Source organism: Microcebus murinus, chromosome 15 (assembly GCF_040939455.1).
Source record: "Microcebus murinus isolate Inina chromosome 15, M.murinus_Inina_mat1.0, whole genome shotgun sequence".
In the NCBI taxonomy this organism is placed as follows: domain Eukaryota; kingdom Metazoa; phylum Chordata; class Mammalia; order Primates; family Cheirogaleidae; genus Microcebus; species Microcebus murinus.
In genome coordinates this window covers 48,312,294-48,334,208 of record NC_134118.1, presented here as the reverse complement: position 1 = coordinate 48,334,208, position 21,915 = coordinate 48,312,294, and the positions used below count along the sequence as shown (strand labels likewise).

The 21,915-nt window shown below is 36.7% G+C and overlaps 1 protein-coding gene across 2 annotated transcripts; it reads right to left on the bottom strand.

Annotated features, from left to right (window-relative positions):
* Positions 1-6,333: 6,333 nt before the first annotated feature.
* PCDH18 (protocadherin 18) lies at positions 6,334-18,019 on the bottom strand. 2 transcript variants are annotated; one of them, XM_012766311.2, is made up of 4 exons: positions 15,116-18,019; positions 14,253-14,341; positions 14,004-14,167; positions 6,334-7,152 (listed from the first exon to the last, which is right to left on the bottom strand). In XM_012766311.2, exons 1-4 carry the CDS (start codon positions 17,597-17,599, stop codon positions 6,485-6,487), a joined length of 3,405 nt encoding a protein of 1,134 aa, XP_012621765.2. In that variant the 5' UTR covers positions 17,600-18,019; the 3' UTR covers positions 6,334-6,484. The 2 variants fall into 2 exon arrangements, with proteins under 2 accessions (XP_012621765.2, XP_012621766.2); XM_012766312.2 differs by having other exon boundaries at positions 14,253-14,338.
* Positions 18,020-21,915: the final 3,896 nt, after the last annotated feature.

Below are 21,915 nucleotides of genomic sequence, written 5' to 3'. Positions count from 1 at the left end.
TGGTGAATATGGGCATCCTTGTCCTATTCCAGTTCTTAGGAGGAATCCACTGAACATCTCCTTGTTCAGTATGATGTTGGCTATGGATTTATCATATATGGTTTTGAAGTATGTTCCTTCTATGCCTAATTTTTGAGTTTTTTTATTATAAAGGAAGCTGAATTTTATGCAATACTTTTTCAGTGTCTATTGAGATGCTCATATGGTTTTGCTTTTAATTGTATTTACATGGTGATTTACAATCACATTTATTGATTTGTGTATGTTGAATCATCCTTGCATCCCTGGTTTAAAATATATTGATCATGACATATTAGCTTTTCGATGTGCTATTGGATTCAGTTTGCTAGTATTTTGTTCAGGATCTTTGAATCTATATTCATCAGGTATATTGGTTTGGTTTATAGTTTTCTTTTTGTTGTTGTATCCTTGTCTGGTTTTGGTATCGGGGGATACTGACCTCGTAGAATGAGGTGGAAAGAAATTCCTCCTTGATTTGATTTAGCTATGAATATTTTTGGTCCTGGGGATTTTTTTGTGTGGGAGATTTTGTTTTTATTGCCAATTAGATCTACATCTCACTACATCTCACTACTCATTCTCAGTCTGTTCATTATAGTACAAATGTGGAGACCAAATTTTGTATTCTTAATGTGCCTTATTCAGTCACACTGCCAAAAAGGAGTGGAACTGAAACATCAACTTTGAGATTTCCACTGCATCACCACATCTAGAAACAAAAATGCTCAAGGAAAAGGGCAAAATATTCCAAAGTTATCCTAATGGTCTTTAGAAAAATGAATAAGAAATAGACATACATACTTCTGTCAGGTCTTAGTTTTTCTTGATTTCCAATTCCTGCTTTTGGCAGAAAATATTGAATGCTACCAGTTAATGTTATCTTAGTTCCTCCAGGTTTTACTTAAGGATAATAATTCAATTGTTTGGATAATAATTTAATTTTTAATAATATTATTGATGCAATATTTTTTAGTCTTTTTCTCTAGGTAGCATATGGGTTCAAGAAAAAGCATACACTTATTCACATATTCAATAGTTACTGAGCATCTTTAATGGTCTGGGGGTTGTTTTGGGCACTGAGGATACATTGGAAACAAAAGAGGGTCTCTTGTCATGTCCCTGCTGCTTGCTGTACCTGATGGGAACTGTCATCTGCACTGGTATGATACGTGGCCTGTCCTAGCTGATGGTCATGGACTGGTGCTGCAGGCTTTGCACTTCATTTCCTTTTTTGTCTTTTCTTTTCCCATTAGTGTATCACAAACACCTGGAATAGTGCCTGAGACATAGAAAGTCTCAATAAATATTTGTGGAACAAAGGGGTGATTACATGCTGCCCCTCTCCTCAGATGCCACCCAAAGGGAAAGTGAGGACAAAGGAAGAGAGAAAGAAGCAGTGAAGAATTGAACCAGTGTGGCAGCTGGTCCTCTGTAGCTCTCTCTCTTAGAGACACTTGGTTCATCAACAGGTGGCCCTCTTGTGTATTGGCCACCCAAAACTGTGTAGAGGAAGCTCACAAAATCTCCACTGATGGCCTCTAGACATGAGTTTGCAGGGGAGATTCAAATCACGAGGCAGAAACTGGCAAAACATTTCTCTGGTTAGAATTCATAAAACATTATTAGTTGCATATTTTGGATTTATTACATTGCATGTAACAAGATTTACTGGAAGTTTTGTAGATAATTTAGAATCTAAAGCACTAACACAAAAGCATACTTCCAAAGGAAAGGTCTGTGTTTTCTTCTGTCTAGAATATTTTGTGGTTAGCTATTTTAAGCAGCTGAATGTACCTTTTAATAAAACAGGAATGTACCTGGGGCTTTTAGAAAGCCTTCCTTCATTTAGATAAAAGCATTTTGAAATATAATAGGTTCTATACTACTAACCCTTCCCCCATTCAGGCAAGGAAGAAAGTCTGAATCTCCCATAGGCCATTCATCCATCCAAAGACACTGAGGAGGCAAGATGCTTCCCAAAGCTACACACAACTTGGAACCACTTCCTTCCATGTCTATATGCCTGTGCCACAAAGATCAAGAAACTAGGAACATTGTCCCCAAAGTTTGTTCTGTAGTTTTTTCTAAAGAGCATTGGCAGTGGGAATAAGGTGCTAACATCTTATATTTTATCCTTCTCAACTTATTTACCCTTCCAGCTTTATGTTCCCAACAATTAGCTAAGCTCTCTTTCTTTTCCATGGCAACAGACCTTTCTTACTACTCTATTTTGTTCTGGAACTTCACTGTGGCTTATAGTAAAATTCCAAGCTCACCTTTCCCAGCTTAACCCTTAAGACATAAAGAAAAGTAGAGAAGTATTTTATATTAAAAAAATTATTTCCTCTGTCAATAAGCCAAGTTTTCTACACTAATGTGTTTCTAGGCACTCAAAAACATTTCATTTAAAACTTAGAACAAAAGAAATGACCCTTTGTTCTTGATCTTGTGAATTCACTCTTCCATTAAACTAATGAATTGAGGAGCAAGGTTTATTGAGAATAAAAGATATTAGCCTTATAGATCAGAAATATGATTTCTATTATATCAATAACAAAGAAAAGATAAGAAAATTGTATAAAATCTAGGTGGTTATATGAGGAACTATATACATGTGAAAATTTGGAGAGGAGTACTATAAAATGCAGACAGTAGGATGAATTATCAAGGAGGAATACTATTAAATAAATAAATTGAAGAGATAAAATCCAAGAAAGCAAACAAGAATTAGGAGCATCTTGCAGAAGTCATAAAAGGAAATAGAAAAACATTATTTTAAAGTGCCAGAGTAGAATGTGTTATTGCAATTTTAAAAGTCAAAAAGTATGTAAATTTTGGTAGCAATTTTTGTTATGCTGCTTCCCATAAAATTTGTTTAACAGCTCCACAAGTTGTGTAAGCTAGCACATAATAAAAATATAATAAATTAATAAGTTATATACACTGCCATTTATATATTCATTATATAGTGCCTGCCTATTCAATTGTTTTTTGCTTTAGATTATATTAAGGGTCCCTATTATTTCTGGTATTAGGAATTTATATACTTGATTATGACTCTAGTTACACAGATGAAGAATGGAACTGCAATTTAAGCAATAACATTTTTTCAATTGCTCCATGGTATTCTAGATATCATTCGATTATCTCAAAAAAGCGACTGTGTTTATACTAGGAACTTAACTGAACCAGATGATTATTCAGAGGGCCACATAGACAGGAATACAGAGAAATCCAAATACATTATAAATGATAGCAATCAGTATGGCACATACTTTCACAACATACGACAGCTTATAAACATAAAGGTAGCTTTGTTTTGTGAATTTTACCTGCAACTCATGATTTCAAATATTTTGTCTCTTTTGAAATGTCTGCATTGTTTTTATTCATTTTAAAGCCTGAAATAAATCTTTAAGACTTTTGTGTGGCTGAATTTTAATTTTTATACAGCACTATTGCTTATTTGGGGTTCAGCATATCCTTAATCCTTGATACTGTGATACTGAATCAGAACAGAAATATTCAATAGTCTTGATCAGTTCTATGAGTTCTTGCAGTATTGAAAGCTGCCTTGTCAATGTTTTTCATCCATGCAAGTAATCCAGTATGAAATTGCTTATTTTTTTAAAGATCCACAATTCTTTGAATTTTAACATGTCAATAACTCAAATTCAGTTTAGAATATTTCCTGAAAGTCAGTAGCAAAAGAATAAAGCAAGGAAACTAAGCTGATTTTTATCAATGTGACTTCTTCCATGACTCCACGAAGACAATAAATTACTCATCTTTGCCTTAATACTTTTCTAGTGGTGACAAATTTGCTATGTGTGTGACAGGAGGAGCAAGAATTTAAATGGTTGATAAACTTACAAACCTCATCTGCTAGATACCAAGAAAGAAATGAATGAAGAATGACACACAGTGTTAATAACTTGTAAGAAATTGGTGAAAGCTAATTCTAATCATTCTATAAACAAGTATTTAAAGAGGATTTGTTAAGCAACAGAGTCAATGTTGAATTACATTTTTGGAAGACAATTTCCTTAATTGGTGATTACCATTGAAGAACATTTAAAGGAATCCAGTGGGGCTAAAGGGATTAAGGACTAGCAAATGGAGAATGGAATCTTTAAGTGCTTTTATGTTTGTTTCAATCTGAGGGAAATTATGGTATCAAATAAGAGGAGATATAAACTTGATGAGAGGTTAGCTTGCTGTAATAGTACCAGATATCCCAGCTTTCACTAAAAGGATATTGCTGGTGAAAGGAACACAAGTAAAAAGCTGAAATCTTGCACGTAATATTTCCTTCACCTGTGGATGTGGGAAGCAATTCTAAGTGGAGAAGGCTAAGGACTCAAGGAATTCAAGACATGGCATTCTCAGTATACGGACAGTATACAAAGGTTGTGTTGAATATAATATGGCATTTTATTTACTTCATTATTCAAAATATTGATTGCCAGCTTTGCTTCCTAAATTACTGTTGGTGCCTTAAATTAAGAACAGAGAAGTTATGAAAGTCTTTTTCTTAATGATAATATGTACTGAAAGGAAGTGAAATTGGAAGGCAAAATGTATTTAAATGTGGTGAGCATTTATGTACATAATCTGCAGAAAAATAAACTGAAATTTCCTCGTAATTACAATCCTTTCTCTAAAGGAAATATGCATTTTGAAAGAGGTAATATATTCTACTTAATATGGTACTCCTTTGAGAATTCAAATATCTGAGTTTTAGCCACTTTTTGGTTACCTTCCTAGTATTTCAATTCCCTACTAGTAAGCCAAAAAGGGTCATATTTTTTGCCTCTTGGAAATATTGCAAAGATGTGTTTTTTATTCTGCACAACTTTATATAAAAATTCTGAAAAAGTTTTCATGTAATTTGCGAAATAAACAGTTAACACTTACTTATTCTTTCTTTATGTTCCAAATACATTTAAATTATTTAATGTAGTCTGAATATGGCTGACTACTTTCATTACCATTACAGGCTTCAAATTCATTCCTTTCCATTGTGTTTTTCTTGTTTGCTAAACCAGCTGACTGTTCCAACCTGTATATTATTTGAAACCCAACACGAAACCACCCTCTCAGAAAGGGTTTCTTGCATGCAAAGCTTTAGAACATATAGGTAAGGAAAGGACTCTGACTTATGAGGAGTTCCTTAGCTTTACTTTAATTTTCCTTTTATTTTCATTGACAGTAAGATTTTCTGGAGTGTACAATCAAGATAGTGTATTATTAGAAATAACAGTAAGAGAAGCTTGGTCATAAATGATAATAGTCATAATAAGAATCTCTCTTACCAAGGCATTCCACACAGAGAGATAACAGCACAATAAATAAAGAATTTCTCAACTGTCACACAACAAAGAAAACAAAATTGCAATAACAAAATGTAATTTTCTAAATATTCTTATGCTAAAAATAAAAGCAAAAATATGAGATCATGCACTGGAGCCAAAAGCTAAAAGTGAATAGTTATAGAAAAAGACATTGCAAAAAATTAAAAAAAATGTTCAAGTACTGTGAGAGGAGAGGGGAAGATTCAAATAGAATGGTTCCACAATAAATCAATTATATTTACTACCCTAGGATAGACACTGACATAACTGTCTTTGTCCATTAATACTTTACGCTGTTAGAATACAAACTGTTATTCATTTAAAGGGAAGATTCCATTTTCTTGAGTACATTTCATATTACAAGGATGGAATTAAATTTATTGTTTACCTTATTTATAAGTAGAAAATAATATTATAGGAGAAATATTCTCAAGAAGAGGCCAATGTGATGCCTTAGAATAGTAGGGGCCTGGGAGTTAAGAATGATTAACTTTGTCCTATTTTTGTCATTATCTGTGAAAAATTCATTTGAAATAGTCATTTCCTAAATATTCTTCAAAATACTTCCCAGTCCTAAAATAAATTTTGCTTCATGTTTCAATTTTTGCTGTAAGAGTTGAACTATTGAAGCTAGCAGAGAGCAGTGAAAATAATAATAAAATAGCTTAAAATTTTTAATGATGCATAATTTTTAAAAAGTATTGAAAAAGAAGTCAGATCACTTAATGGAATTAAGTGGATAATGCTGTCTTGGGGTTGTTCAGCATAATAATTCTTCCCCAACATAACTAACCTAAGCTGAATAGTATACTGGATTCGAACAGTGGCTAGTTTCTACATGATTAGGAAAGACGTGTTTGTCATGGGAGTAAAAAAATAAAATTTGTTTGTTAAATTACACATAAATATAAGATACAAATGTATTTTTAAAATACAGATTAAAATAATCACACTTGCATTGTGTACATACGAAAATACAGTATTTAATATTCAATATACACAGACACATTTATGATAAATGCAACTATTTGGCAATGCCAGTTCTTTCAGGGTTTTTTCTGTCCCCCATTTCCACACACATGGAAACAAAAATTCTTGGCTGGAATCTCCTAGCTCTGGCGGACGTCTTGAAGCAGTTTGTTAATCTCAGCCACTAGCTCACTGGCATCCATGAGTTCGTGTTTCCCATCATTGAGGTGGTTGAGCACATTGTCGAAATCATCTTCTTCATAATTTTCAGGGATCTCCTCCATGGCTGGCAGCCATTTCGAAGAAGGCTGCACACTGGAGTGAGTTCCAAGTGGGGGCCCAGGGGTGTTGGTGGGATTTTGAAAATGTGTACTGGCTGCCCAGGCCGCCACCCCTTGTGGGTAACCCCCAGTTTTGGCTGGCAAGGGTCCCTTCCGGCGTTCCAGGGAGTTGGACCGATCCACCTCGCTGCACTCAGAGTAGGTGTCCAGGGAAGGGGGTAAGAGGCGCTGGAACACGCTGCTCATTTCCGAGAGCAGAGAGGATGTGCTGGTGTCCCCGGTGTCCTCGTCGTTTGGGGAGTCCTTCCCAAACGTGGAAAAACTCTTTTTCTTCTCACCAGAATCTGCAGCCTGGGTGTCATCCTCAAGACTCTGATGTGGATGCTGCTGCTGGGGTTGAGCTGGGAATTCTTCCCCTGGAATGAACATGTTACTCCTGTAGTCAGAGGATGGTGAGGGCAGCGGTGGCATCCAGCACTGGTCAGAGTGTCCCAGGACTCTGCACTCCTCTGTGCAGAGCCTCATAGCTGTGCATGTGGAAAACAATGGGGGTTCATTAGTGTACTTAGCATGATTCAAAATGATGCAAAGAATGTAATTTATGATTTTAAAAAATAGGATGGCACAGTTTTAAACTATTACCGTGATGTTATCCATCATCATACATAATAGCTGGACTATAATTTTGGCTTTAATTTGAATACTTGAGGTTTTATAAATTTCAAGTATTATAAAAAATCATATCTGCTGGTGGACCTTTTCATTTACTGATCAAATAAGGAGAAAAGGGTTACCACTTGTGTATTTCTCAGGAATATTCTGCTACTCAAATAGTGAGAAAATGGATCAATAAGTTACACATGAAAAGAGCTAAGGTGTGGGTGATGAATGAAATAATTGCTGAAAGAAAATTCTAAAAACACAGACTTGTAAGGTAAAACCTGTAACTTCAAAATGACACCATATAATTCTTGAGTAATACCTTTTTGTAGCTTTCTCAATATTGAGGTCTAGCTATAGTTAGTTTTAATGGAGGCATTGAAAATATAATAAGCTATCAGGTAATTATACTTACTAATCTGTCTTAAAGGTTTTTAAATTACTTTTTGACTTAGTACTTTAAAGAGTAGTGAAAAGTATCTTCAACTACTGGGCATCTACAATTACCCTGTTAAGAAGTCTTCTTCTAAAGGTTCACAATATATTCATATTAAAATACATGTAAAAGTCATGAAAGGATGAAGGATATGAAAAATCCATTCCTTACTTCCTCTGGATGTTCCCAATGCCCTATTGGAATGTGAGTGGCCACACTCATAGAAAAAATGGATGATACAAGAAAAGCAGAAAAATAAAGAGGAAGAAAATCTCTAAATCTGGCAAATACTATAGCCAAACTACATGATGATGAGGAAATGCTGAGATGTAAAATATACTCCACAAAGTATTGAAATTTCAGTGAAAACTAGGTCTCTCCAATATCATGATTTCATTTCAGAGCAAACAACAGAATTCAGAAAATGCAAAATAGTTCTCTTAGATTTCAAAGAAAATTAGATTGATATCAGCCATACATATATATTCAGGGCTGCTTTTGTAGATCTGGCTACTTAAGAAAGATTTCTCTTCCTCCAAAATTATTGCTAAAAGGATAAACACAGTCAAGTCCCTTTTCAGGGGAAGCAAGTTGTCCATTCCATTTACTATGGTGATCACACCACCTGGTAAAGTGTCTGCACAGAGGAAGTATTCACTACATATTTTCTGAATAAAACATGAAGGAGGTAATGTAGACCTTTTGAAAGGAGAAATAATGATCTTTGTTTAAAGGCATAGAAATCACTGCTCTTTATTGCTTTAACTGTCAAGATAATTCTGTTCTTGAGCCTCAGCAAGAAGTCCATTTCATTCATTTTTAATGAAAAGGGATCATTTGAGGACAAAAAATGACATCAAGTATTGTGAGGAAAAAGGTGAACTGCTAGGAAACCTAGAACTATAAAGGAAGTAGGGAAAATGTGCAGAAAAGTATGAACACCAAATCTATGCGACTCAAGGGGGGTGGGGAGGAGGAAGGAAACACATGGTGACCCATTGTGTGATCCTGCTGTGAAGACAGAGGAAATTTAAATAAGCAAGGATGCTTTAAGAGTAAAATCATGTTTAGATATCCTGACTTCATGCACTACTTAGAAATGCTTACAAACTAGTTTCTTTTAAATCATTTGATGTGTATAAAACCAAAAGGAGTTTAAAGCAACTGGAATACCTTAATAGCTATGAGGTTTTCTCAGCAGTGAAATAACTCTGGTAGTGGTAATAATTTATTTTTCCTTCTTCATTTCCTGGGTCTCTGAAAATGGAACTGAGATTCATCTCTACTGTCTTACTTACATCCTATCAAGAGGAAGGAGAATGGACCTGCTGACACCTCTTCATTAGTTTCTGTCCTTTAACTCTGTAGTTTTAGAATTGGGAAGGCCTTAGTTGCTTGAATGATTATTTGATTGACTTTGTTTTAATGTTCAATCGTGGGGAAAAAGGTAAATTACATAGCCTTTTAAGATTCCTGAACCTGACCTAGTTTTCTAGAGACCTAAATATGATGAATATATAACCAACAATGCAATAATACAATACAGGGGTGTATTGTAACACAATCCAAAAGTTCTCAAAAATAATTTTGTTTGTAGAAATTTTTAAAACAGTGAATGCTATTAACAACTCCATCACAATAAATAAGTGGAGTTTTAATTATAAAATAATAAATTAACTTTAAAATTATGAAAATTTAAAAAAATTGATGAAAAAGACTAATGAAGAGAAGGATGACAGAGAGAGAGAGAGTGAGAGAGAGAGGGAGATAGAGACAGAGGAGTATTGGTGCAGAAGAGAGCATTTCTTACAAATTCATTGATATTTTCAACCTTTTCCCTGGAGACTCAACTGTTTGAAAACATTCTCAGTACATAAGTAATTCAGTACCACAAATGCTCCATATTATATCCCCAGGTTCAGGGCTTGTTGGCAAGTAGTGCAAATGGTTAATCTTTCTGTGGCTCCTTGAAAGTGATGCTAGGTGAAGTTTCCTCTGAAAAAGGACACGAGGTGGAAGCCAGAGGACTCTATTTTCCCACTAGATGACTATGAATTTTGTCACTATACTGTACATTATAGGTGGGGCAGGAAGCAAAACATCGAATGTAAGAAGGAAAATGTATGTCTTCCTTCTATCAAGTCCTTAGCCATGGGGTGATCAATCATTATCTATTAAGAGCCTCCCATATTTGAAGTGCAATGATAGCACCCTGCCATCAAAAGGTCTAAGATTTAGTTCTGAGTCAAGTGTAGCAAAAGAGGTCACAAATGCCCAGTTAAAATGTCAAACTAGAGGCTGTGGACATGTCCAGAGAAGAAAAGAGGATGGAGGTGGAGGCAGAAGTAGTTAAACAAAGAGCCACTTAAACGTTAAGAGATGAATCAGACTCACATACATAATGAAAAGAAGCCAGTTTTCCAGGTAGGAAGGGTACCATGAGCAAAGGATCAGTATGTTAAGTAAAGAGATGCCTGTGTCTACTGCAAAAGATACAAAAATGGCAAAATTGACAGTTAATAAGCTAGGAGTGGATTTCATTGGCCTTTGAATGCCAAGCTAAACAGTTTATTTCATTGTTGCTGGGCAACAGAAGTCAAGTATTGATTTTGAGCCAAAAAGTGTAAATCGAAAGATTCTGAATAGGTTGTTAAAGCTGTATTGAAGAAAGATTTGAAAAAGGGAGGAGCTACTAGATAGTGAATATCAGTTTGTATACTGGTACAATCTATGAAACCAATCATAGAAGAAAGGCTGGAACAGAACTAGGATACCTGCCATGAGAAAGGACAGAACATAGAATTAAAAAGGAATGTTTGAAGTAAGTACTCACAAGTGACAGATTGATGGAAAGGGAAATGGACTTACTCAGGTTGAAGGAGTATCACAAGAAACAAAATCAAAAGCTTTTACGAATCATCCTGATGAAGCTAATACAATGGGAAAATGGAGATTTTGTAGGCTTAATGTTATAGTTCAGAGTTGAATGAGTAAGAAAGAAAATATGTTGACAAACATGAGCCAACAGACAAAAATGCAGGCTGATTTAACTACTCAAAATGTAGAATATTTGTGTGGGAATTAATGGAATGAATGACTAGAAATGACCCTGTTGGCAGGAGGTCCAACATAACATAATCTATATTTGTTCATAGTCTAAAGCAGAAAAACAGCTGGAATAAGATATTTAAGTCCTAAAAATATGCATGCTTTAGAAGAATATGGTGATCTCTGTTAATGGCACTCAAATGTGGACTTACATGTTTTTCTACTTGGGATATTCCCTGGGAATATAAATTTACAAAGCACAAGTTTTACACCCAAATGTGCCTGCAGAAGTTGCCAAGGTGAATAATAAACTAGAATATGGATAAAGTATCATCAGAATGTTGCTCATAATTAAGGGATAGTTATCTTTGTATATATATTCAACATGCACATTGAAGCCTATACAAGCCAAACATGAATATATAATACTTCATGGACCATCATTAATTTTCCAGTGCTCTGCATTTCCAGGATAGCTCTGACCACACCCCTCACACATGGAGGTAGGTTCCTAGTGAGGCAGAAATGCATCACTAATCCAATATGCTGTGATGCAGTGTCTTGCACCAGCAAAATAGTTCTCCCACCACACGCCTGGATTAAGTATGATTGTGTAAATATGAAATTGTTTCTTCAAGGGTTTTGTATGTTAAGTGGAGTTAGGAATGATAACATAAAGATAAGCCTCTAATTTTGAAAAGAAATATGACATAGATGGAGCTTAAAGTCACTCACTAAACAAGATTCACTGTTTTTTAGATTTTGTCTATGTCTACCTATTATTTCCCTAATGTATTCATTCCTTAATATTTATTATTATTTAGTTCAAGTGCTAGGTAACTCTCCTGCTGTGAACCTATGTGGAGGGAGTAACTTTGAATATATGGGAAAGAGTAAAAGCGGAGTCTTAATTTAAAAAAAAAGATTCATGATTAGCTATTAGGATTATACAATTTCAGAATTAAAATAAGGGCATTAGGCACCATTTAGACTCACAAATGACAAAGTTATCAAAATAGGGGAAGCCATTCTCCATTTAACTCTGCTGATAAATTTAAATTTTAATGAATACACTTTATACAAGTTTAAAAATATATAATACAGTATTAGTATTATGCCCATTATGTTACTTTTCTATTTTATGAAATGAAATTGCATAATTAAAAAGTAAGGATTAATATTCAAAATTTGAGTTGTTAGTATCACAGAATCATAGAAATCTAGTCACCTTCTCCATTACACAAGAATAATAAACCTGCCTTTCTTTAAACAAACTCTTGGAGTCCATATATATTCCACTACATTTTCAGAGATTTCTCTTCAAATTGGTCTAGACAGTCTATGAAAAGAGAAAAAAAAAAAAAACCAAACAGGAAAAACACCAAGGATGACTGTGAAACCAGGTTCTCAGGTACCAGTGGCTCTTAATGCCACTAGTAGTCCTTTCCACACATTCATTCTCTCAGAGATGAGATATCTAATACTGTAATAACATAACTGAATAAGCAATAATTAATAGTTACATGGAGAACAGTAAGACTTTTTAACATAAGAAAAACAAGCCACACAATTTATTAAAAAAAAAAAAACTATTATTTTACATATTCTATAGATTACTATTTAAGTGTATGGGAATGGTTCCATTCTCACCTCTACCATATACATACTGCTTGATTTGGGGTACATTTTCTAACCTTTATAAGCTTCAGTTTTCAAATATGAAAAAAATATGAATGACCACCACCACGACTAATCCTTATGTCAAAACCTTAAGAGAGGCAATGCAGTTACAGAATTCCTCATGGGCCTAGAGTGAACCCTGGGACATATTTGGTAACACCTACTGCTACGACTACTCTTAATATTATACTGCTATGGCTGCTGCCACCACTACTACCACAGTTTATGAGAGAGAGTTTCTATTTACAGTCATCCCTCAATATCCATGGGGGATTGGATATCCAATATCCATGGGTATCCTTGTGGATGCCAAAATTTGGGAATGCTTAAGTCCCTTATATAAAGCATCCTAGTATTTGCGTATAATCTACGCATATCCTCCCATATATTTTAAATCATCTCTAAGTTACTTATAATATTTAATAGAATGTAATACTATGTAAATAGTTGTTATGTACTATTGTTTTTATAATTTGTATTTTTATTGTTGTATTGTTATTTTTCATTCCAAATATTTTCAATCAAGGGTAAGTTGAATCCCTGGATGGGGAACCCGTGAATATGGACAATCTACTGTACTGATTTCTCTTGAACTTCTGTGGCTCTCTGATGCTCTCTCATGTTTATTCCTAAACTCTCTTTTCATCTATATTTAGAATATAGATAGTTGACAGAAGTAAAATGGGTGATATAATGTTCTGTCTTTCATTTATCAAAAGGCAGTCATTGGCTCAACATTTAGTGAAATTTAGAAACACATATAGCCAAAAAAACACTTATGTGGGCCTAAGGGTTGATTTAATCTTGCAGACTTTAGTAACAGAGTTGCTACAATAATGCAGTCAGTTTTTACTTAGTTGGTCCAAAGAGTTTCTACTGCGCAATTAGAGGGAAGGGACTCTAAGAAGAAAATGTGGCTTAAAACTTAATAGAAACTCCTCCATCTAACTGTATACTTATATATCCCCCTCTTGGATCCTGGCTCATCTTCCACTATGGTACAGACATAAAATGAAAGGTAGCAAAAGACATTCTATGCTTGCTACCTACAAAGATGCATTCTTTCTCCTATTTTTAATGCTTCAAGTATACCATTTCTAGTGTATTTTAGTCTCTGATTTTGTGAGCTGGTTCCCATCACAGGAAATGCATCCTCCAAATTATAGTCCAGTTCACCACTATGCACCAAAACAGCCTGTCTGAATAAAAACCTCCACCCAGTAATTTTGTGCAGAGTTGCTCAAGAGTGTTCCATGGCAGTCTTGGATGAGGTAGAAAAAGGAGGGAAGTGGCTCTCTATTCCCTCCCCACCCCTCCCTTCTTGTTCTGTTAAGCTCTCATGCTTACTCCTTTTCTGACAACTGCTTAGTAAGAATTTTAAGAAAATAATGTTGTTTCAGTTTCTATTCATTGCTAATAGTGTGCAGATTGCAAGTATTTTAGTGCAAAGGACAAATAAAAAAGAAACATAAGCATGAGAGAAATTTTTCACTTTGCTACCACTATGCTGTGGTGGAGCTGAAAATAAAGATTTATCTATCACTACTGTCTTACCTGCTGGAATTCTCCCATCTGTAAGAAACAGGTCGCTGAATCCTTCACCCAGCAGCCTGTCTATAGGAGAATCTCGTCCCAAATCATAATCACTGTCCCCTGCTTCACTGTCACCACGGCCACTGTCTTTCAAGCTAAATTTGTCCATGTCTTGAAGGGCATATCTAGAAAGATAAATCAGGAAAAATATGGTTTTAACTCTTCGGCATTTATATTGAGATTTAATAGGTAGCACAGAATAATTCATACCTATAGCTCCTGGAATATTTGTTTCCTCGAAAACTTGGCCTTGGCTGATATTGCCCCTGGTGAAGCATCGAAAGAAGCTGGGAGACCTGCTGGAAAGCAAATAGACAGAACTGATTCCTGGAAACAAAACCCCCAGAACTCACAATCTTTATGTAAGGAAAAGCAGTTACTTGTTATTTCATACTAAGTAACTGAACATGTTATCTCTATTTTATGGATTTGCATATGCTGGACTGTGGCAGACTGTGCAGCCAGCTACCAAATATAACTGAAATATATCCCAGAGAGATGTGGATGATCTAACGTAACTGACTTTTCCTTTTGAAAGAGGATTCCCTTTTAAATAACTGATATATTTCCTTTATAGTTCATGTAAAGTGGCCAGTTCTAAAAATACAGGGAAAATGTAAAATACAACATGGTAATACACATAGTTAAAGTCAGAGAATTTTCCCAAGTTGGACAAAAATAGCATTCATAGAGATGGGATGTTGGAGGCCTCAGGTTTTGATTTTTCAGTAGAGACCATAAGTAGAGAGTAAAGCAAGTCCCTTTACTTATTGGCTTCCCAGTATCTTAATCCGGGAAGTAAAGGAACTCTAATTACATAGTCCTTTGTGTGCTTCACAATATTTTTAAATATTATACATATTACATGCAAGTAAATTATTTAAGAAAAACTAAAAACAGTATGCTAACATGTGCATACTTGCTACATATTCACAATGTAACTTACATTCTATTTAATTTGCATATTATTAGTATTGTTACTTATTAATGAAATTATTGAAGAACTAATGAGCACAACTTCTGCACACTAACAGCTGACACTGTCAGTGAGTTAATGCAGTTTATGATCTTACCTCAACAGCAGGAGTGGCGTGGGTGAGTTCCAATGAGAAATTCTCCGGCACGTGGTTGGATGAGATTGTCACCAAACTGTTGAGTGACTGGTGACTGTTGTGACTCTGCCGGCTGCTCATTTGCCCTCTTTCTAAGGTAGGTGATGAAGATGGAGATGGTCTGTGATGAGATCTGATGGGCAGAGTGCCATTAATGGTAGGCACCAATGTGATGTCCCCTTTGTGAATCTGCCTGGATGGTCTTTTTGGGTGGTGTTGGTAAGTTGATTCTGCCACCCTGCAGTTGTAGGATCTAGTATCTTTCTTTTCTCGGTTACACCTAGTTGCAAATAGAACCATGATAACCAACAACAGTGCACAAATCGCTCCTAAGGAAATAATTATCATCATGGAGAAATCCCAGGATGCCTGGCTTACTGAAGTCATTGCTGTACTGGTCACTGATTCTGCATATTCAAAGATCGAGCACTTCAGAAGGACTTTGGTATGCAGCTGAGGATTGCCTTTGTCCTGAATAATAACTGAAAGCTCCCATTCTGTGGAGGGAACAGATTCCATGCTCACATTGGTATGGATGTCACATGTTCGTGAATCAATTATGAAGATATTCTCCTCATTACCTCCTATTATGAAGCAGCTGAGTTCAGCATTCACACCAGAGTCTCTGTCAATTGCCCTTATTCTTGTGACATGAAAGCCACTTTCAGCCCCTTTGGGGATGGAGATTTCTGCGGTATTATTTCTCAGTGCAGGCCCTATAACCACAGGGACATTATCATTTTCATCAATGATGGTGAGTACAACCGTGGTATTGCTTACAAGTTGCTTCGGACTTCCTCCATCTCTTGCTTCCACCACAAAAGTGATCTGAGTCACTTCTTCATGGTCAAAGATTCTGAGGGCATAGATGGCTCCATTGGATGGGTCAATGGTTACATATGTAGTTATGGAACTTCCTAGGATAAAACCTTCCAAAATGGTATATGTCACTTGCCCATTTTCTCCAAGATCAGGATCTGTGGCTGTAACAGTGGTGATATATGCCCCGGGTGAGTTATTCTCCGAGATTACAAATTCATATCGGCTTCTCTGGAATTGGGGTGGATTGTCATTTATATCATTGATTTGAACAGTAAAATGTTTCACTGTAGAGAGACTGGGTGTCCCTTTGTCCTCAGCAATTACAGTCAAACCATATTCAGATCTCTTTTCTCTATCCAGTGTGGCATTAGTCAAGATTAAATAATTGTTTTCATAAGTCTTCTGAAGTTTAAAGTGACCATGTCCATGAAGCTTACAAACTATTTCTCCATTCAGCCCAGAATCCTTGTCCTGAACCCTGACCAAAGCAACAAATGTGTCAATAGGATCCCCTTCAAAAATATAAGATACTTCTTTTCCAGGGGACATGAGGTTGATGTTAATTTCAGGTTTGTTGTCATTAACATCCACAACCTTAATTATAATTTTGCAATGAGCTGGGATTGAATTCGGACCCAAGTCTTGAGCTTGAACATCGATCTCATAGGATTTGGTGATTTCATAATCCACTTGCTTGAAAAGAGTCAAATGTCCTCTTTCTGAGTCAATTTTGAAAGTCTCTATAATTTTAGGAGACACATGACTGCTGAAAGAATATACAATTTTCCCATTAGCGCCCTCATCTGGATCAGTGGCATTCAGATCTAGGAGCAAAGTGCCAACGGGGGAGTTTTCTAAGAGTTGTATTATATAAGACTGCTGCTCAAAGGCAGGGCTGTTGTCATTGGAGTCCGAAATGCTTATTTTTAGTATGGATGAGCCGGACCTCTGAGGCACCCCCATGTCTGAGGCAGTGAGCTGAAGCTCATAGCTTGATTTCAGCTCCCGATCCAACTCTCTGACCACTATGAGTTCTGCATACTTGGCTCCATCTGTCCTGGTCCGAACCTCGATATTAAAAAAATCATTGGCAGAGAGGGAGTACGTGTGGAGGGAATTCTCTCCAACATCTGGATCAAATGCACTGTCCAGGGGGATACGAGTCCCAACTGCCGCACTCTCAGATATCTCAATAGGTATGAGAGATCTTGAAAACTGGGGAGAATTGTCATTAATATCCAGCACTTCAACTTCAATATGGAAAAGCTGCAGATGCTCTGTGGGTAAAGTGATCACATCAAACTCTATAGAACAGTTCAAGTTTTTCTGGCATAGTTGTTCCCGGTCAATGGTGGCTCCTATGCTGATTTCCCCGTTATCCTCGTTCACTACAAGTAGAGGAGAATTCCCCCTTTGCATGGCTCGAAAACGAACGGAGGAAGGATTAGGTAGCTTCAATAAAACATCAGCCACATCCTCTGATAGTCTTGCAATTACCGATCCAACCCTCTGTTCCTCATAAATCCTGTATTTCAAATTCTTGCCCAACGCCTCGTGGCTGAAAGACACCGTCAGGAGTGCAAACACAAATCTAAAGTGCATTTTAGGATTCATTTGGTGCATCGGGTCAGTCTGCGAGATTTCCCCCTCACGGAGCAAGTTAAAAAACAGCAAAGCGATCCCCTTTCAACTTCCTTTGGCAACTTAAAGCTAAGCTACATTTGGCACTTGAAACTTGAAAGCGTCTCCTAATACCACAGCCCAGCAATGAACGGCGCGGCGCGAACTTTTGTCTCATACACACCGTGTGGCGACTCCCAGACACCGTCGGCGTGGAGCCCGGTCCTCGCGCGCGCGTGGCCGGCCGCCGTCTCGCCGGGCGGGAGAGTGTCACCTCCGCGCTCTCCCTCTCGGGCGGCCGGGATCCATGGAGCGCAGGGCGCCCGCGGCGTCCGCAGGGGGTCTTTCCCGAGCGGTTCCTCCTCTGCGCCTCTGCTCGGCTGCAGACCAGACGCCCGCGGTGGCCGGCTCGGGTCTGAAATCCGCACAACTTCACTTCAACTCAGACAAAGCTCTTGCCCGGCGTGTGTTGAATCGCTTCCAGCCAATCAGCGCGCTTCCAAACCAAAAGCCGATGGAGTCACCAAAGCGAGGGAGGGCGAGGGAGGAGGGCGGGAGAGGGACGGAGACCCAGACGGGGGAGGGGCGGGGGCTGGGGGGGAGGGGAGCAGGGCGGGAGGGTGCCGGGGTGGGTGCGTGGGGTGGGGGGAGCCATTCCTTCACAGCTCCTCCCTTCCTCCCGCCAGGCCCCCTCCTCCTCTCCATCGACTGCATTCACTCTCTCCGAGCATGCCATGACAAAGGGGAGACAAATTACAGAAGAAAAAACTTTAATTCAACTTCTGGTCGCCTTTATTTCCATGGCACTGTTAAATTGCTCTTGTTTTCTTAATTGCCCTTTCTTCTGCCACAAACATGTAATCATCTTGCTTTTCATAGTCCTTAAGTGCTAGTTTAACTTAAAATACCTCTAAGTGCATTTTGTTTGGGGGAGGAATTTAATAAAATTTGAAAACTTGCCTCTAATTATGCCTCTCAGACAACCTCCTTCCCCTCCCCCTCGGAAAATACTTGGGCCTTTCTCCTTGGAGGAGCGCACGCAGATTTTTCTTGGGACTGTGTTCTTAAAGAACACAAGTAAAGAGGTTTCATTTTCTGCTTTCTTTCATCTTTATGCTTTGAAGATAAGAAAAGGGCTATCTTGAACTCATGATTTCTGTTAATTAGCAAGATTTAAAGGAACACCTCAGAATGTGGAGCTAATTAACCATATAGTTCTATCTTACATTGCTTCTTCCCTTGACTTTGAGCAAAATTGTCTGTGTGATATTTCTTTGTCTTGTACTTAAAAAAAATTCTATTTATTTTGTGGGGAAGACACTGCATGCTTTAGCATGCCAGTTTCTACCAAAAGGTGCTATCTATATACATGGTTGGTCTTCACGTTTACTGGAGGGCCATGGACTCAATAGTTTACAAGTCAAATTTTTATAATATATGCATTATTTATGAAAACACTTTCAGATAGATATTTTTAAAACCCAAAGCTTGTTTACATTGACAAATAAAATGCCTGAGCTGAAAATTGCATTTCGTGTGCATCAAAATGCTAGGAAATATCATGGGAGGTTTGTGCTCTAACCAGGTCACAGAAACTGATATGGTATTCTTATTTGAAAATATGATTATTTATGATGTTCTTGCTGCTCTGCAATTCCTTTTAAGTTTATCATTGTGGCTCCATTCTTGCTGCTTTTCTTTTTTTTTTTTTTTGTACCTTTTGCATTATTCCTCAGCTGTCTTCATCCACTTGCATATTTGCTGTTTCACATAATCTCCCTGTCACTTTTTTCCATTTATTTTCTCCCACTCTCTATTTTGCCCCCCAGAAACATATAAAAAAAGTAATTTTCTGATTTTTCCACTTTGCTTACTCTCAGCAGAGCTCAGCTAAAGTCACCAGAAGATGATTCTTTCCAAAAAAGAAAACAGAGGAGGCTCAGCGTGAACTCGCCTTCTTTCTCGACATTCAAAAGCATTTTATAAGCCATTGTCTTTTTTTTTCCACTCCTGAAACCAGTGCTGTGTGGCAAATTGTGCAGAATAGAAATGCCTATAATGAATGTATTTAGTACTGGGTCACGCTGATGAACATTCTGCCCCCATGAATAATACTGTTTTACAAGTTTGTAGCCCTTTCAAACTGCTGATCCCCAAACCCTATAGGCAAACTAGGAAAACTACCACTAGCAAAGGGGACTTTAGAAACTCATAGCCATCTGGCCTAGATCCCTAACAATCTGAGCCAATAATTATATCAATTCAGGCTTTAGTGAACCCCTTTGCAAACACCAAAAGAGCAAAGAAAGGAATTAGTGACTATTCGAAGTTGGGGTGAGAATTCAAATGTAATCTAATTCCATTAGTTCTAAAATAATTTTTTTTGAGAATTTGGTAAGTCTACCCCTCAAAACTCCAAGATCAATGGATTTGATTACCTTAACATAGAGGACATTTTTTCCTATGCTTAAACAGTAAAAATAATTTACAAAAAAATCCTTCTATTGTTCCTGACAGTGGTCTTGAACAGAAATAATCATTGTGAGAAAGAGCTATAGTGTAACTCATCGGCATATTTAAAATAGGTTGTAAGTTAATATACAGTCATCAAGAATGTGTTTTGATGAGTAAGTCTCTAAGGAACTTGGAATACTTTCATGGACAATGGCTGTTTTCATTTGCGATATCATCCTCATCAAACATTATTTCATTTTCAGTGCCAATCCCTCCTTAAGAAGTTGGATGTATCTACCTGAAAGTAGTGAGCTTTTGATTTATATTTAGTACATATTAGTGTGTTCTATATACGTTATTTTCCAAAAAGTACAGAATTGAAACATTTTTTTCCTTGCAATTTTGATTAATTCCAGCAATTCAAAATTTCCTCATTTGGTATCCCTGATAAGAAACTACCCACCACACCCTCCAACTCCTAGATTGTTTGCTATGTGTGAAAGGTTTATATTAGAAGAGAGAAAAACTGATAAAGTTCTACTAGTTGTCATCTAATGAGGACCTGATTGAACTCTCTTCTTCTGGAATTTTACCAAGTCATGAAGAAGTAGTAGATCCTCTCAAACAATTGAAATCACTAGTAAAGGAGAATCGATTGAATGTCCTTAAATTCTATCCCTTTTTGATATGACAGTCTTTGTTGACAAAGACAAGGGGTGGTTTCATTTCTTCAAGAATTTAGCATGATGAGTGACGTTTGAGAAGACAACAAAGTGCTCCTAAGCTCCTGGAGGAGAATCTTGGATGTACCCGGATGTACATGTAATCTTGGATGTAGCCTGTTGGGCATACTTTATCTATAAAGCTCCTTTTACCACTTGGGCCTAATTGGACTGAAAATTGCTAAACCTAGAGAAAATATATCAGCTGGCATTTGCAATACATCTTGTCACCTCTATTAACACTTTTAGTATTCCCTTTATTTTTGTTACTTTTGTTTTAAGGAAAATCAAGCTTTGTAATTCTGAATGTTAATTTTTTCCACCTATTGAAGAGAAAGGGAAACCTAGAACTCAATTGTCACCCTCAAATTTCTCTCCATTACGTGAAGAAAAATGTTTCTTTTGGTACTGGAATACAACATTAAAGCCACTAAAACTTCTTACAAGCAGATGGACATTTTGTTTTAATATTTTTTAGCTATTAATTTATATTTTATTAGAGCATATGAAGTACAAAACTAGTAGATTAATAAATATTCACTTCCATCTCACCATATCATTTCTTTCTCATCATCAAAAAAATAATGCAAGTGTCACAATCTTCTGATACATTGGCATAACTTTACAATCTTTCCTCATAGCATTCATTGTGAAATACCTTGTAGAAGAAATTCATGATCCTGCTTGATATCTGGCTGTAATAAACCTAAATAATTACTATGTATCCTGGGAAAGTAAAGAAGAGCAAAGGTTTAACAGACAAAGGTTAGTAAAGTTAACGAATCTCAATACTTCATATTAAATAACTGCCTAAGATAAAGAGCTTGCTGACTTTCTATATGAGCCCAACAAATAACATGATCGTGTGCACCACCAATTGATAGTTGTGTAATCCTGGATCAATTATTTACCTTCTCTGAGCCTGTATAATCCTCTGTGAGATGGGTATAATAATAGTTGACCATCAAGAATTCTTGTAAGAATTTAAATGACTGGGGCTTTCCAGGAAGGCTGGCCCAGAGTAGACATACAACAAAATTTAGTTTCCTTTTCTAAGCCTATGTGTGTCTGTTTTCTTCCTAACACTCACTGAAGAAAAAAAAATGTGGATTATATCCACAGTACTTGGTGCTTTTCAGACGT